General features: G+C 36.8%; 2 protein-coding genes and 2 long non-coding RNA genes across 6 annotated transcripts; 3 read left to right on the top strand and 1 right to left on the bottom strand.

Annotated features, from left to right (window-relative positions):
• Positions 1-35: 35 nt before the first annotated feature.
• On the top strand, positions 36-1,824 carry LOC140005967 (uncharacterized). Its single transcript, XR_011813506.1, has 2 exons — positions 36-558; positions 1,353-1,824. It is a non-coding gene; the product is annotated as an uncharacterized lncRNA (long non-coding RNA).
• A 2,311-nt stretch (positions 1,825-4,135) lies between these two features.
• On the top strand, positions 4,136-5,729 carry LOC113741212 (LOB domain-containing protein 40). The gene is made up of 2 exons (XM_027268707.2): positions 4,136-4,515; positions 4,820-5,729. Exons 1-2 carry the CDS (start codon positions 4,326-4,328, stop codon positions 5,446-5,448), a joined length of 819 nt encoding a protein of 272 aa, XP_027124508.1. The 5' UTR covers positions 4,136-4,325; the 3' UTR covers positions 5,449-5,729.
• Positions 5,730-7,910: 2,181 nt separating this feature from the next.
• Positions 7,911-11,142, top strand: LOC113742820 (NADH dehydrogenase [ubiquinone] 1 beta subcomplex subunit 10-B). Of its 2 annotated transcripts, none has more exons than XM_027270815.2 (3): positions 7,911-8,362; positions 8,468-8,512; positions 10,875-11,142. In XM_027270815.2, exons 1-2 carry the CDS (start codon positions 8,077-8,079, stop codon positions 8,497-8,499), a joined length of 318 nt encoding a protein of 105 aa, XP_027126616.1. In that variant the 5' UTR covers positions 7,911-8,076; the 3' UTR covers positions 8,500-8,512; positions 10,875-11,142. The 2 variants fall into 2 exon arrangements, with proteins under 2 accessions (XP_027126616.1, XP_027126615.1); XM_027270814.2 differs by having other exon boundaries at positions 7,999-8,362; positions 8,468-8,522.
• A 660-nt stretch (positions 11,143-11,802) lies between these two features.
• On the bottom strand, positions 11,803-13,226 carry LOC113741384 (uncharacterized). Of its 2 annotated transcripts, none has more exons than XR_011813507.1 (2): positions 12,963-13,226; positions 11,803-12,480 (listed from the first exon to the last, which is right to left on the bottom strand). It is a non-coding gene; the product is annotated as an uncharacterized lncRNA (long non-coding RNA). The 2 variants fall into 2 exon arrangements; XR_011813508.1 differs by lacking the exon at positions 12,963-13,226 and adding an exon at positions 12,637-12,956.
• Positions 13,227-17,121: the final 3,895 nt, after the last annotated feature.

Genomic DNA, 17,121 nt, shown 5'->3' on the forward strand with positions numbered 1-17,121 from the left:
ATTGTTAAAGTAGGGAGAAAACTGAAGACAGAAACATTGGGCACTAAAGCTTTCACAGAATAGAATACACATTTGATCGGCTTTCTTTATCGTTATCCAAACTAGTGGGATCATAAAACAAAGTCTTAGAATTGGAATTTTCTTTGCTAGCTGTACTGATGCATAGAATTCTGCAAATATTTGTACCATTATGTTTCATGCATCATATCAAATAGAAAATAACTTCATTATTGACTGGCTCTAATAGATCAGATCATCCACTTATACTGATAAAGACTGAAAATGGACCATGACTTCCCCATTAAAGAGTGTCCATTTGTCCTGCTCCGTAACCTTCTACTCGGCTCCAAGGCCCCCGGTCACCCGGGCCCCCATCCCGCATCAGAGAAGACATAAAGGCCAGAAAAAAAAAAAAAGAAGGATTAACCACATTTTTAAGAGAACATGTTCCAGCTTGAATCACTTTGATGAATCTGAACCGACACACCAAACCGAGAAAATGCGTTGCAGTCCCACACGACCCATTCCAGGCGAGAGTCATGAGAGTTCAAATCTAAGGTAACATTCGAACCCTGGGTCAATTCGTAAGCAAAGTTAGATTCATGTTAAACTTTACCGGTTAATTCGTGTTGAAGTTAGATGAATTTAGCAGAGAGGAATGGGTTGGATGACACAGGATGATGCAGTGTAAATAAAAGATTTTATATTACAAAATTTTCACTTATTTTTTTTTTATAAAAAGTTATGCATGTTTACTTTCTTTCAGAATAAATTTTATTTATGTAAATAGAAACTTGAATTTTTGTCAAATCGAATGGTATTTGTAATCTTAGATGTGCATCTCAACCACTTTTTTTGTTTTGCTTGTTGCACATACATAATAGTATCATAAAAGTCACAACATAAAAAACAAAAATAAAACATGCAATCCAAACAGATTCTGTCAAAGTTCTAAATCTAGTAATCCTAATGGACAACTATTGCAAGTAAAACCCTTTTCTTTAATAAATAACTCAAAGAAAGTATCATATATGTGTGTTTGGATTGAGATGATTTGAAATAAAATAATTTGTTTCATAAATTTCAATTATTTTTATATCTTTTCAATTTTTTTTATTTCACATACATCACATCACAAACAAATGCTACAGTAATTTTTTAAAATAAATCATCCAAATAAACTCCTATCCAAACAAAATTGTACCAAGAAATAATTATTATCTTTGCGTATTAATTTTTTTTGAGAAAAGTTAAATTGATTTGAAAAAAATCTAAATACAAAGAATGCAGTAATAAATATGAAAGTGTGCATTTACATAGTAAGTGAGATGTAATTTAATTGTACATGTAAGGGCCTTGCAGCAGTCATCAAAAGTATCTCTGAAGAAATGGAAAGGAAATTAATAGGAAATTGAGTGGAAGTTGAAGAAGAGAAGACAATGAAGTCAGCTGCCTCCAACCTCCAGGGTTTGCGGATAAGAATGGATGAGAAAACCAGAGGTCCAGTACAAAGGGCGCCCACAGCCCCACTCTAAACCAGTGTACGGATTCCACAAAACCGGGAGTTGTCCATGACTTTTCCCCACCAACGCCTTCACACGCGCCTACTCCGTCCACCTTTTACTCCCACAGATAAGAAAGGAGCAAGCCAAAGCAAAGTGTCTTTTGTTATTAGTTATTACTACTATATTAGTGGTTGAACTACAAGTGATTTGTTTTATAGGTGGTCACAGAGGATATTTGTTGTTGCATTAGATCAAAATTGAAGTTGTTATGCAGTTGATTATATATGTGTTTAATAAATTGGTCAAATATTTTTGCCAATTTGACAAGAAATTAAGTTTTATTAACTTTACATATGATATTGCTAAAGTAGTATCTATGGTATAATCTTGTGAGTTGTGCATATGAAGTTCGATCATATACTATAACATATATTGTATATGCGGTTTTAAATTAAGCTCAATAAACTTAAGAATTAGTACTGCATAATTTAATTTCATCTCATTTAGTTTTGTGACCTACTAGAGCTTGAAAAATATTACATCAAGTTTAAGCCGTGAATGAATATGTTACAAGTAGTTTGTTAGATGTTTAATTTTAGTCTCACCAAAACTAAAATAAATGTGGGCATATTATAATATTATATTTTTTATAAATTTTTATTAAAAAATGTGGGTGATTATGATAGAAAATTATTTTTAAAAAAATTTAGGTACATTTCTTTTAACTTTTTGTAATGTGATTTATTTGAGTTTAAAGGTAATTAAAAAGATATCTAAAAAAAAGGTAATTAAAAAAGATAAAAGTAGTAGTAGTTCAAAAAATATATTTGATGATGAATGCGGAAGTGGCGCGTGGACTATAGACAAAAGCTTCAAGATTATGTGGCGAGCCGCCATGACCTGAAAACTGACGTCTGAAACACGTGTTCCATCTACGGCTTCCATGGTTTTGGACCCACTTGCATGGCGATTCTATGTATCAACCCTTCAGATACCGCTGAATTACCTTCTCGCCACCGACCGCGTAGATTAAAGTTTGGGGCTCTAAAAAGACCAATTTGACATTCGATGGCAACGGCAATTTCGCTTTTACAAAAGTGGAGATGATAGATGGATTAGAGTATAAACCTAGGACTCGTGATAATATGAGCCTAGTTGCATCTAATTTGATGGCTTAGCGAGGGATGTGAATGATTGGATAGACTTCGGACTATTCGGGCTGCGATACTTTTTTTCAAAAAAAAAGTACTTTTAAAAGATAAAAGCGCTGTGTTTGTACTTAACAAGTATTATTTCTTGAATTTAAGAGAAGAGCTTTTTTTAATCAATAAAGCACTTTTAATATTAATTCAAAATTGATACTTTCAGAGCAACTTTTGTCTTCCAAAAAAATATAAAATTAACTTTAACAATTTTATTATAAATTTTGAACCAAATGAAGAGATAAATAAATTTTAAAATTTCACATTATCAAATAAAAAATACTTATGCAAGTATACATCTAAACAATATAATTAAGCACTCGATGACTATTTTGATCAAAAACTGTACTGATAAAGTGATTTTAATAAGCTCCACCACAACCTCAAATGGACCTTTAATTGGTTAAACTACTAGTACATAATTCATTGGAATTTTGGATAAAATTGACTAAACTATGACAATTTGAAAATTTATAACTCTTAAACATACATGGAATGTCTATGTAACTACAAGAAAATTTAATTTTATCAGTTATTGGAAACTTGATTTTTCAATTGTGCTATAGTTATTTAAAGTATTGACAACAAGAAAAATATGAAGAAATATCGTCATGATCATAGAAAAAAGGAAAACAATTTGTCAAATTTCTAGTTTTGCTTACATGATGTAAAATAAATATAGAATATTACATTTTTCTAAGAAAAAATAGTCAATTTAATCAAATCATAATGCAGATAAAACATAGATTTAAGGTGCTGAAGATAAATTAAAAAAATGGGATGTTGGCTAGTTTTTCGACAATGCAAGGTTTTCAGTCAATTTTTCAACTATTTATCTCCAATTTTTAGTTGCATTCCAAATAGATGTTGACAAGTTTGATCTTATTAATTTAAATTCAAGGCAAACATTTTTCTTGAGAATCATAAAATGCAATAATGTTCCTTGTACTTGATAAACACTAATGAATAATTACAACGGCTAATGCATTTTTTTTTCTCTTGTAATTGAGTTGAATCCGTATTGATCAACTAAAGTCTCACCTCTTGTACCTTTTTCTCATGGTTGAAGGAAAGTTGCAAGAACAGGTAAAAGTATGTTAGAACCAGTCCGTCCATTCAAAAAAACAAAACGTTGGGAGAGAGAGCCAATATGAGTCAAATTATAGCTAACGACGGGAAGGGCAAAATGAGAAATTCACAGAAGAACAGCAGCTAGAGCCAGCAGATTTAAAACTTCTCCCTGAATAATGGAAACCAGCGAAGCTTAAGAATACGCTTCCCCACGATACCACTTCTTGCTCTTGGTAAAAACCACTTGCGCCAGCTGCCACAAGTTCTCTCACACTTCCCCCCGGTCCCCCTTCTCCCCCACCATTGCTACAGTACACTTCTTATTACTATGGCACTACTTCGCAATTCTCCCCTCCCATAGATAAATGAAAACCGATCTCAATTTCTCTCAGTTTACCAGAGCCCCTCTTTCCCCAATTATCTCCTCTTTCCTTCCTCCACTGTCCACCCCAGCCAGACAAAATCCTCCATAATTGGAACCCCACCAAAGACTCAAATTCAAGGAACAAAAAAAAAAAAAAGAGGGAAATAGACATAACCATTAATCATGCGGATGAGCTGCAATGGATGCCGGGTTCTCCGGAAAGGCTGTAGTGAAAAATGCAGCATCAAGCCTTGCCTTCATTGGATCAAGTCCCCTGAAGCCCAGGCCAACGCCACCGTCTTCCTTGCGAAGTTTTACGGCCGCGCCGGCCTCCTCAACCTCATCAATGCTGGCCCTGATCACCTCCGCCCCGGTACTCCTCCTATCCCATCTCATACCATTAAATTAACAGCTAAAGAATCACCCCCTTTTTTTATTTCCTTTAAATCTAATTCCTCTTCTTTTTTTTAAAAAAAATTTTCCATTCAAACTTTATTCAAAAGTAATTCAGTCCCGCAAGTCCTTAATACGCTATAGTGTAAAGTAAATTGTCCTAAACAAAATAAAGTGTGGTCCTAAACGAAAAATTAGGAGAAATAATGCTTGAATTCCTTAAGTGGTAATCATATTTTCTGATTTATGGTATAAATATTTCTATGTTATGATGATTATTGCAGGGATATTTAGATCTTTGTTATACGAGGCATGTGGGCGAATTGTGAATCCGATATACGGCTCGACTGGCTTGTTATGGTCGGGAAACTGGCATCTCTGTCAAGCTGCAGTTGAAGCCGTTCTTAGTGGCTCGCCGATTTCGCAAGTTTCGGCCGACTCGGCTGCATGCACCGTGTGCCCACCCCTCAAGGCAGGTGATATTCGCCACGTGTCCAAGGACGAGAACTCGGCTGGCTCAGCAGCGCGAGATCTTCACAAGGTGAAGTGTAGTAAGGGCAAGTTCAAGCGAGCCGGGGTGAAGCAGCCGAAGGTGAGGGTGGAGTCGCCTGATGTGGATAACGCGGCTCGAGTTATGTGGAGCTGGTCTCACAAAGAGGAGGAGGAGGAGGTTGTGGGATCGCCGAGCCGTGACTCGGGAGTGAGCCAGCATGTTGAGCCGCCGAGTCGGGGCGGTGAGTGTGGGGATGCTGACAGTGCTTCCGTGGAGACGGTGGAGGAGTCGCTTGTTAAGCCGGATGAGCCAGCCGATGGGAGTGATGTAGAGCTGGAGCTGACTCTCGGCTTTGAGCCTGTTCTGTGTAGGCAGCGGAAAGTGGGGCCCCAGGAATCCGACGGAGGTGTTAACAAGTAAGAGGAGCTTGGTTAATAATTCTCAGGAGTTAAAAAAAATCATTTTTGGCGGCTCATATTCACATTATCTTAGTTGCCTTCTCTCTCTATCTTTTTTTTTTTTTTTTGGGTTCTTTTTGGGATTGGGGATGGGGGAGTAATTTTTGTGTAAAAAGGGTTTTCAATTTTTGTTACTTTGGGCGATAAGGGTGTAAAATCTGGCCATGGTGACCTTATGGTTGTGGTCCCAGTGGATGTACATTTTTTTTTTTAATGATAAAATGGGTCCACGATTCCATTAAATTGGAGCAAATTTTTGTTGAAGGTGGCTCCTGATTTGTAACATATCAGCCGGGTTAGGATTAGCAAAAAATCCATCCATGTCAAGAATACGAATTGATTTTGCTGATAATAATATTGTTCAATAGTAATTGGAGGGGGTAGTCATCTTGTGAAAAAGGTTTCTTTTTTAAGTTATTTGGGACATCAAGGGCGTAAAATTTCGGCATGGCGACCGACCCTTTTGGCTGTAAAAAAAAATGCCACCAATTCCGTTTAGTTTGGAGCAGGTTGTGGTGCGAGGTTAGCTTTGAGTTGTCCTGAATAGCCAAAAAGCAGCAATGTGTATCAAGAATAATAAACTATGTTTCCGAACTTGATAGGATTTTGGCCATCACGTCAATTGTGGCGTGGAATGGGAGGTCAAGTTCAAATTTTGTCTTTCATTAATAATGTCTTCTAAATTCATATATCTGCTAGGTGAGAGTTTAAGGGTTCAAACATTGTTTTTTCATTAATATGCCTTCTAAATTCATTAATATGCCTTCTAAATTCATACAGCTACGTCAATCAGTCCCTATCAAGTTTTCCGGTTCAAACATTATTGTTTTTCATTAATATGCCTTCTAAATTTGGTTCAAACATTGTCTTTCATTAATATGCCTTCTAAATTCATACAGTTACGTGTTGCATCCGTCTGTCTGACGGTCATTCAATCCCTATCAAGTTTTCCGGTTCAGTTGGATCATCCCTAGCATAGGCTCCCCAGTTAGACTAGAGTGCTGTTACGTAAAAAAAAAATAGAATTTTGGTGATAATGATTTTTAACACAAATATTGGAATCTAAGTCACCTTTCTTTCCTCTTGATCACCTGAATGTGCTAGCCTGAAAGAGGAAAAGGTTTTTTTTTTTTTTTTTTTTTTTTTTTTTTTTTTTTTTGTGGGGGTTGTGTTTACTGCTTATAAGTAACACCTCAGCGCTCAGCGTGTAAGGAAGAAACGCGAAATGTGGTCAAGAAATTGAAGAGCTCAGCTTGGGAAAGCCCAAAAGCCAGCTGCTGATCTTGCGGAATTTTAGCTGAGCTGCTTGGGATTCTCCTCCCTTGTGGAGTTTGGTGCTTGTCCATCAGATTGGATAGTGGGTTGATTGTTGTCCTGTAATTAGTACTAATTTTCAAATAAGCGCACGGGTTCTCTCAACACACTCAATATTATATGGTGGTATGTTGTGAAATGTTTCTAAACTATGGTCCGAATTGGAGGTTTTGGGCAAGAACTCGTGTACTCTTTTCAGAGTATCGCAAAAGATGACATGGTACCCAACTATTAATGACACAGACCATAAGCGCCTTAACATTCCAGTTCACACCAAATTCTTAAGTTCCGGATTTGGATTGAATCAAAATAATTATCGTTTTCCCGGTCTAAATCTTGGAATTCAAGAAAAAGGGACGGATGTCCTGCATGATTGACAGGATATATATTATTACCGTTGTATTCATAATATATATGTAAAAATTTAAATTTTACATTTCGTCCAACGCTAACAATGTATTATTACCGTTGTATTTATGATATATGTGTAAAAATTTAAATTTAAATTTTACATTTCGTCCACGTTGACAGTGTATACGATTAGCATAGTAAAGATTAATCCTATATGTATATATGGTTGACAGTGTATACGATTAGCATAGTAAAGATTAATCCTATATGTATATATGGTCCGAGGAAGAAACCCGTGACAAGCATAGGAAACTTCGCAGAGGAAGCTAAATGTTCTGTTTGAACTTTGAACCATAGACCATAGTCACTCGAACACTCGACAACGAAGAAGGAAGCTAAATTATGAGTCTTTTTAACCAACTAACCTACCTCCTCCTCCTTAGAGCTAGAGGTAGTAATAGCGTTTTTAATGGCTTTTGACCTCCATTCAGCCAAAAGTCTAAAGGAGAAAGAGCGTTTAAACTTTAAATCATATATATTAACGGGTTTGAATGCATGATAAGCGTACAAAATTTGAATTTAAACTCTATATTTTGCACATGTAGCATGCATTTAAAGTACGAATGTACACATTTGTGAGTGCAATTTATGTTTTTTTTGGGGGGGTTCAAGTAGAGGACAAGTATCCATGTTCATATTTATTTGCCCCTTTCTTTTGGTTCATGTTGTTGTAGAATCAAGTTTGTCTTTGGGCTAACGAGTTTTGCATGGACGCAAATCTCATGAATCAGGCTGGAGGCCCAATTTCACATAAGCCCATCAGGTGCGGCACCTTACCTCAGTTCCCACCTCACTGGTCACTCCTCAGAGTCTCCGTTTCTGCGCAGAGATCACAGAGGAACCACAAAAAAGGAAAGAAGGAAATATGGGGAGGAAGAAGGGAGTGGTTTTCGACGAGGGAGCTCCAGATGACTTCGACCCGGAGAACCCGTACAAGGACCCGGTTGCCATGCTGGAGATGAGGGAGCACTTGGTCAGAGAGAAATGGATCGACATCGAGAAGGCCAAAATCCTCCGGGAGAAAGTCAAGTGGTGCTATCGGGTTGAAGGGGTTAATCATCTTCAAAAATGCCGCCACCTCGTCCACCAGTATCTCGACGCCACACGCGGCGTCGGATGGGGGAAAGACCAACGCCCCCCTTCTCTCCACGGTTCTCCATTTCTTCCCCCTTTTTTTATTCTCGCAAGTATTATCATTGTTCGTCCTTAGGTTTAATGTCAATTTTATTGATTATCTTTTATTATTTTTGTGCCAGGGCCTAAAGTCGAAGCCGGAGTGGCTGAGTAATTTGTTGGATTCTGTAAGTCGAGGTATTTTCTGTGTTTATTGATTAATTATCGTCTTAGGTCTGGTGGAATTTGAGTGGATGATCAATTTTTTTTCTTTTATTTTTTGTGGTTTATTGTCACTTTTTGAATTTTCTTTAGGTTGATCCTGCTATGCTATGCTGGCGTTTATGCTAAATTTGGGAATATATAAACTGTCCCTGTTATCTTGGATTGTACATCTGTTAGTATTAATCAAGACGAGATCTTGTTCGGTTCATTAACTGAAGTTGGGTAAAGGAAAGGCCTTTTGCTGTATTACATAATTTTTCTGTGTAGATTGCTTGGAAAGTGCTCTAAAATTGATTTATGAATGTTGCCTTTTGCCTCTTCTTTCCGCTGGGTATTTGTATAGGTAGGTTCTGTTTTGTTGGTAACAAAGTAGAGGGCTTTTGTGTAGAAAATCAAATTGACATCTGAGCTCATAAGTTCATCTGGAGACATCGTGGTATGATTTCTCCTTTCCGTGTGTTCTCAAGAATCTCATGCCAGTGTGATAGATGATTATGATGATATGATCGAGCTGCATGGATGGTAATGTTAATCAATAGGCTGTGTCACTCACTCGTTTAAAAGAAAGCTCGTCTTGTATTGCTCCTTTTATTCATTTTGTTGCTTGAGATGCCATTAGAGCTTTCTCTTGGTTATTTTGGTCAAGTGTTACGTAAAGACATGCATTGAGATAACTTTTTTTGAGAGTTTACAATTGCAAATGAATCTAGTCATCCTGGATAGCTGAAATTTGAGTTGGTTCTTAGGTTATTTAAGCTCCATTTTTCGGCTCATAGACATACTTTTGAGTTTGCTTCAAGGAGGTGCGAGGAGTTTAAAATATTGGTTTCCACTTTGTTGAGCTTGTGAAGTCAAGACTGTAGGGGTCATTTCAGTGGTTGCTAGATACCTTTCAGGGCTTGTCTCTGAAGTTATGCGAATATCTACGTAAATATGAAACCACTCCTTCAATTGTTGCATCAAATATGTTCAGAATATTTTATCTTATTTCACATTTTATCATGTGTAATTTCATTTCTTTGTTAGTGTTCCACAAATTTTGAAGAGTTTTGATTGAGCTGAACTCTCCTAGGCAAAGGAGCCTAATTCTCACTAAATGAAGCTCCAGAACTGAAGAATGTGTAACATTGACTTACGCTTCATTTTTAATAGTTTAAACACTATTTATCTTGGCTCCTTGGCAAATATGTGGAATAAGAAGCTTTGATACATATCACAGCTGATGCATTCAGGCAACATTTCACTAGAAAGTATATGGTTAACTCATACTAGGGTTGATGCTGAGATATGCATTGGTGGTTGAAAGTATTCAATTTTGTTTGTGTGAATGGGTGCATGGTACTGTTCTACAGGTGGAAATCTTGTTGTCTTAAATCATAAACCACTGCTTTCATCTTGAATTAGATGTTATGAATTTTGGATGGTTTTTTGTGTGAAGCATTTCAATAGCTGAAGCTATGGTGCAAAGGAATATTAAATGATGCTTCACAGGAACATTCCCCCCCCACGAAAAAAAACCCAAAAAAAAGAAAGAAAGAAAAGAAACTTGAGCTGAAAAGGGAAGTAAAAAGTCAATGAGACCACCTGAATATGCCTTTTGCTGTGAAAAAGCGAGAATAAGATTTTAATTGAAGAAATAAGAATGTAAGCTACCACTACTCAAGAATCAATGTTTTAACTCAACGTCTAGTAAGGCGGATCAACATTGATAATGGTGGTCAGTGGTCTTTCTACATGTTGACAGCCTGCTAATTGTATTTGATTTTTTTATGGCTCAAAATATGTTTTTCTATCAAACTTGTTGATTGTGTTACATTGGAAACTTTTTTCTTGATTAATGTGCACCGGCTAATGTTAAAGTCCTCTAGAATTTGTTGGAGACTTTTGTGCAAAATAACGCCTCTTGCTTTGTGGGTTCAAATTGGTGATAATTAAGTACCAATGCGAAGGTTATCATCAATTGGATTCACTACCTGGCTTATATGAAGTCCTCATTCCTTCCTTTTTTTTTTCTTTTTTCTTTTAGTGGTTTATGTAGCTTTCTGTAGCATTGTGAACAGCAGACAAGTGTTTGTCATTCTGATGGATAATACTTCTTTTTCTTATCCCCTTTTTTTGGATGTGCGTGTGTGCGTGTTTATCCAGATGGAGTAGCATTTGATTTTATAAAGTGATGGTGAATTTTTTCTTTTTTAAAAAATATGTGATGGCGAATAAGGGTAGAAATCTTGATCGGTTTAAAACGTTTGCTGCTTCATCGCCCGCACACTCAATTCTTAGGTGATCAATAAATGCAGAATTATAAATTTTTCCTGGTTTTTGCAGGTGATCGACTTTCCCATAGAAAGATGTATAAAGTGGAGAGAGGCTGAGGTTTGGAGATCAACCAGCATGGTGGTGTTGCTGTTAATTTCTTTTGCTTTATTAAGACCTTACTGCATCTTTACTTTTGATTTGTATGTAAGCGCCAATCATGATGGCTGTGGCTCTAGACATTTTGTGCTCGCCTGGTCGCATGGATGCCAACAGCTACTTGAATCAAATGAATTTCGAGGATAAACAATAAATTTTTACATTCATCCGTTGCTTTCTAGAGCTGTTCTGATGATCTTGAGCTTCTGTATGGCTTCCAGTTATATAGAGGAAAAAAAAATTTAAGCTGAAACTTTGTTTTCTCTGCTATTTTGCTCTCTCCTCAGATGGACCTTATTTGAGGTCCTTGATTACTAGTTAAGATCTTATTAAGTTCTTGATTACTAGTTAAGTTTTCATTGTTTGTGCATGCGAGAAGTTCTGAGAGCCAGTTGGGGAAAGTTGCTAGGTTTCTGGAATAATGCAGGACAATTGGATTAACCGAGTCTCCTGACATTTATCTTCTGGATGAATTTCCTAATAACATAGGTGAACGCTTAGATGAATTTGGATTTTGCGCATTATAAATTGGGCGAATGTTGTTGTGAAGCCCAAGAAGACAAAATCATCATGTCTTTGAGCTTACACAGGGACATAATACGAGGGATATGAGCATTCTTTCATACAAGTTTAATACTGAAGGACCAAAAAATAAAAAGCTTAAAATGAAAATTCTTGAACTGCAATTTGAAAAACTTGAACTGATTTCTGGGGGCGGATTTGTATAAATTTTTATCTGGAGTCGACTAAATGCTATATTACAGATGGGCATTGAATATCTCTAAATCGGGACATTTCTTGAATTGGTGATCTCTTTGTAATTCCACTCAACAAAAGCAAGTCACAAGAAAATGTTGTTGGAATGATATTGCAACATTTTACTGTCTATACAACTTACAAACAAAATGTATATATTTCAATGGTCGGCTTGACAGTTCACCAAACAATTGAATTCCGACATTCCTAACACATGTAGTTTACAATATTTTTTTTTCTTTTTTCACGGCACAACTAATAATAGCCTCCCAATCTATGAAATTAAGAAGAAATACAAAGAGCAAAACAAGTAGTCGTGGGGGTGAGGTTCTTGCCAGCTTGGTAATAGTAAACTTTGCAGAACCCTCAGATCCCAAGGCCATCACATCATGGTCACCCTCACCGTCGTTCTTCCTGCCTTTGCCCAATTTCATTTGCAGCATCGCTCCATCCTCTGATCCTTCTCTTCACCACGGCAGCTGCTAAACACAGCAACTCAAGTTCCATTAGAAACAAGAGAGAGCAGATGATCAAACAGAAAAGAAATAGTAATACAGTAGCTTAAATTCTTATCAGATATGATGGACGCTGAGGTGATGAGTGAAGGGCGAGATCCATCGGGGAGCTCCCTTCAGTCCAATGGGCGGGCAAAGTGAGCGACAGGAGTTGCTCCCACACCATGCATTGGCTAAGCTTAACATTTCTATGCCTCGCATCAGACCTCCTGTTGAATTCTTGCTCACCATAGTATCCCTCACCTTACCTTGCAAAGAGAAAAAAAAGAGAATACTTAAGCATAACCGAATGCATGAGATGGCAGCCCTAGCCGCTCCCCAGCCCTCGGTCTTGGACCGAAGGGAGCTCCTCTTCTCTTTCCCCTCCTCCTCCTACTAGATAGTGATCAGGCAAGCATGTCTACCTGATATATATATACATATATATACCACGAGAGAATCAAGAATGGATGGACCCTGGACCATAAAGTTTTGTGGGAAAAAAGGATGGGGCCTCCTCCGGCCTCCCTAAGACCCTTTTTGGTTTCTTATATAGAGGTGGGGCGGTTTTCACTTTCACCGAGATTTCAGGCTGGAGAAGGATTATAGAATTTCCGACCACAATATCCCTTTTTTCCTTCTTACTATTTCTTAACCAAAAGTGCATGTGGTCGTATTTGATCTGCTATCTCTAGGTACATGCATACAAATTAGTCAATAGAATTAAATGCATCAGATTACTTCAACTTACTGATGATAAGTGACTTCAATAATTCATTCCAGCAACAAACAATTCAAACTTTACCCATCTATGACTTACTTAGACACACACACACCGCCTGATTCCCAACCCAATATGGTAATGACTTAATTTTACTTTGACCAAACTGGTTAATTTTTAATCTCGCTACCTTTCCACCTCTATCAGTTTGGAGTATCAGGGTATTTGCAATTTATATATATATATATATATATATATATATATATATATATACACAACTCTTTTCCTGATCAAATGCTGATCCATGGTTTGGGATTTGGACAATACTCGTGCGCATTATATAAAGATCAGTTGGCAAATTTTCCCAAGTGCCTAACCGGTCAAATGAAGTTTTGCCACCACAACATGGACAGGGTGATTGCTTCTTGCATTCGTGATCATCATGAGCTTGATATCACCATGACGCCCCATTTCTGTTTCCATCTCAAACCTCTTTTCATCAGTTTCCCAAAATTCAGTTACATGCAGTCATGTGAAAGGCCAACAACCAAAAAAAAGAAAAAAAGAAAACATTTGGGACTCTTTTTCTTCTGGTACATTTTTTTTCAACAGTAACATTCTTATAATTTTTTTTTGTCGATACGATAACTTCCTACACTATGGGGAGAGGGAGGACCTGAAAAGGTCTTGGAGTAATCCGGAGGGGATTGAACCACCACCGGACTGGACGGGCGCACTGCGCACCCGCCTGAATTTTTTAAGCAAGGTCACATTTAATTGTGGTAAATTGGTGGGAAGCAAGGGTTCCTTAATTGATGTACCAAGCCTTAATGCATTGGTGGTGACCACCAGCCTTCTTATAGTTTAATCTATCCTAATCTAGAAGGAGCTAGAGCCGATGGGAGTAGAAACTCCATCGAAGAAAGCCACTGAAGGCAGCGATTGAACCCTTGACCTCCCAATTTTGACGGTAACCACCAGGCCAAAAGGCTGGTGGCCTTTTTTGTTTTTTTTTTTTGGGTACATGGATTTGGATAAACTAGGATGAGTCTAAAACACGCAGGAATACCAAGTATATGCATGATGCATCACTTAATCTGTTAAATTAATTGTTGGTCAACTTTATCTCCGTGTCTTGTCTCATACCATGCTCATAAATTAAAATTCTTGTATGTTGTCACGAATTCTTTTTTTTTTTTTTTTGGGGCACGGAATCTATGGAACAATTGATGTAGATAGTTTGACCATTTGTGAACATGATTTGGAAAAGCCAGCCTTTCATTAAGTTAAATAACCATCATTTGATTAATGTCGTAATTCATTTGATTACAAGAATCATACTACGTACTAAAATCTTTGTCGAGATCCAGCCGTACCCTATTCACATGATACTACAAAAGCTACAAAAGAACAGACGAGACGAGACTATGAAGATTCCTGAACTCAATTCTTTCTTTCATTCCTGATTGTCAGAGTAATAAAAGACCGACCAAAAGACAAATTGCACGGACTCCGTTTCCCTAATCTTTTACTTCAATCGCCAATAATCAAAACTAAATCATCCTGCTATTGACAAAAGAAACAAGAAGGAATAAAAAAAAAAGGGTGGATAAAACTGCATATATGATTGATTCATAGGTAATTTATTTACAGAATTTGGTTCTTCTGATCGGTTGTCACCTGAAGTGCCATGTGGCCCGTTGAAGAGGAATCCGTGTCCAAGTTGCCAAAAAAGTGTCCTTTTCTTCCCCCCATTTTTTTGGTAGGTAGAATAATAGTTTTGAGGGTTCGATTCCGATCATCATCGCAGGTTAAGTTAAGGCATGCTTTTAGAATCATAGATTCTCGCTAGCTGAGCCTACTTGTGGTGACGACAAAAATGTGTCCTTCGCTTTCGTTTCCAGTTGGTGACAATTCGAGACCTGATCATCCGGGCACGGCTGCTGAATTTTGTATTTGTCGCCCCTCAACTTTTGGGATTCGGATTCTTCAATAGTGTTGCCTCTGATCTAACTTTATTTCTGTTTCGTTTTCGTGTTATGGCAGAAATGTTGTACAATTCCAGTCAGCACTCTATCACTTTCTAATAACTGCATCAAATCGTAATTACATTGGCATAAATCAATAGTTTACGAACAAGTAATCACTTCTTGGATGGTTATTAATTCTTCTCTAATGACTAATATATTGTTGACGTTAAAATTGTTGTTAAATTTTGATCCAGTTAGGGGGGCCAGGCAAAGTGTAGTTTACCTTTTAATTACTGAATTTTTACCAGAGACACAAAACGAGGGAGAAAAAAAGGAGGAAGGAAACCCCATAGGCATGCAACAAAGTAGTAACCAAAATTGGGATTGAAATAGCTTAAAGCTATTACACTTCACCCCAAAAAAAAATTAAGGAACAAAATCAAAAAGTGGCTGAACTTTGTGAATTTAGGTGCTGGTGGGCTATTAGTTTGTGAAATTAACTAGCAGAAAACTACAAGATACTATCGTTTCCATGAGCACTAGTCCAAAACAGCCCGCAAAAAGGCCCAAATACCGTAATGGGCTTATAAGTTTGAAGCAAGAGTTTATGCGCGGTCTCATCAGAGGTGACCGAGCAATGGTACAGGCTTCCAAAGTTTAAGGGCCGAATCTAAAAGCTATTTTTACGTATGATTTCCTAAAAGTTGATTTTATATAATTGATTCTTAAAAATCAAAATTCTCAAAATAGCTTGTGTACTCTTGCAGTATACCTTCAAAAGCTAATTTTGATTAATTAATAATCAAATTGCCCTTTTAACTGTATACATTAACTTTAGGTATCTTACTAATTATATTAAAATTTGGCATAAAGTCTACTCTTGCAGTTATGAATACACAAAAATAATTAGACTTTTGAAATTAAAAAGTTAAAATCAAAATTTCAAAATCAGCTGAGGACAAGACATTAGTCAAACAAAATTCTTGTGCGCCCCAAGATCTAAGGATAGCTCTAAAGTCATTACTAAATTACAAAAAAATAGCTTATGCTTGTAAAGGGGTTAAAACATCGCCTATTGCCTATTAAAAGAACATATACATGCTACCACCGTCTAGGTGCAAGGGCAGAAAGGACGAATTCTTGATTTAGGCTAATTTCTAGGAGAGGTGAAATCAACTTTTCCCCATCTTAAATTTACAAACTCATGCTAAAGCCAACTCGATATGTGTGCAATATTGGAACAAATCACTTTTCTAACCCCATTTGGCAAGTGAGTTTTTTTGGTGTTTGTCTAAAACTTTACTGTAACTTACTGTAGAAGTTTTAAAAAAAATTTTTGAAATGTGCTTTTTTTTGAATATTTTGAAGTGTATATTTTGAAAACTTTGCGAAGTTTTTTGAAGTTACTGTAGCTAAAGTTTTTAAAAAACTTGTAGCAGACAAACTTGACAAAAAACTTGTCTTCCCAACTTGTAGTGTAAAATTTTATTAAAAAAACTTTGATCTTTAGTAGTTTTTTGAATAAGTTTTTAAAATTAACTTGGTCGTTATCAATACTTATAGGTAGCTATCTAGGTAACATGTTGTTTATATAGTTATAATATTATATAGTTGTGCTTGTATTGATTGGCAATATGAGCTTTGGATGGTCATGTGTGTTTTTTTTTTTTTTTTTGGGTGGCTATGTGAATAAATTACAAAGGTAAATTACGTTTTTTTTTTTTGTGAAGAACATTTAAAAAGTGACAAAAAAAGTTCAGACCAAATCCATAAAATTTCATTTACACATGGTAGCAAGGTGATAACATGCAGATACAAGTCATCAAGGGATGGACATGGATGGAAGGATGTAGAGGAGGGTATTTGTGCCCTCAACCAAACATGGTGAATAGAGTTGGAATCCGACTAGAGACACCAAGTTGGGAGGAATCTCCTCGCCGATAGAATTGCAAGGGATTAGGCAGGGATTCAACGTACCACAAAAAGGAAGTACAAAACAAAAAATGGGATTAAAGGATCGATGTGAACTTAACCCTTCTCTTAATATTTACACAGTTACTCAGCTATATGTTACCAACAAGAAACCAAGCACTAAATCTGCTGGTGGGCTGAAATTAGAGCAACATGCCTCTCGTTCCCGTCCCTCGATCGATCGGCCTGATCTCTTCCAGTGTCCCAGTGGCTGTATATTCATTGTATCCTCTCGGTGCTTAGCCCTA

The sequence above is a fragment of the Coffea arabica genome, chromosome 4e (assembly GCF_036785885.1).
Source record: "Coffea arabica cultivar ET-39 chromosome 4e, Coffea Arabica ET-39 HiFi, whole genome shotgun sequence".
Taxonomy (NCBI): Eukaryota; Viridiplantae; Streptophyta; class Magnoliopsida; order Gentianales; family Rubiaceae; genus Coffea; species Coffea arabica.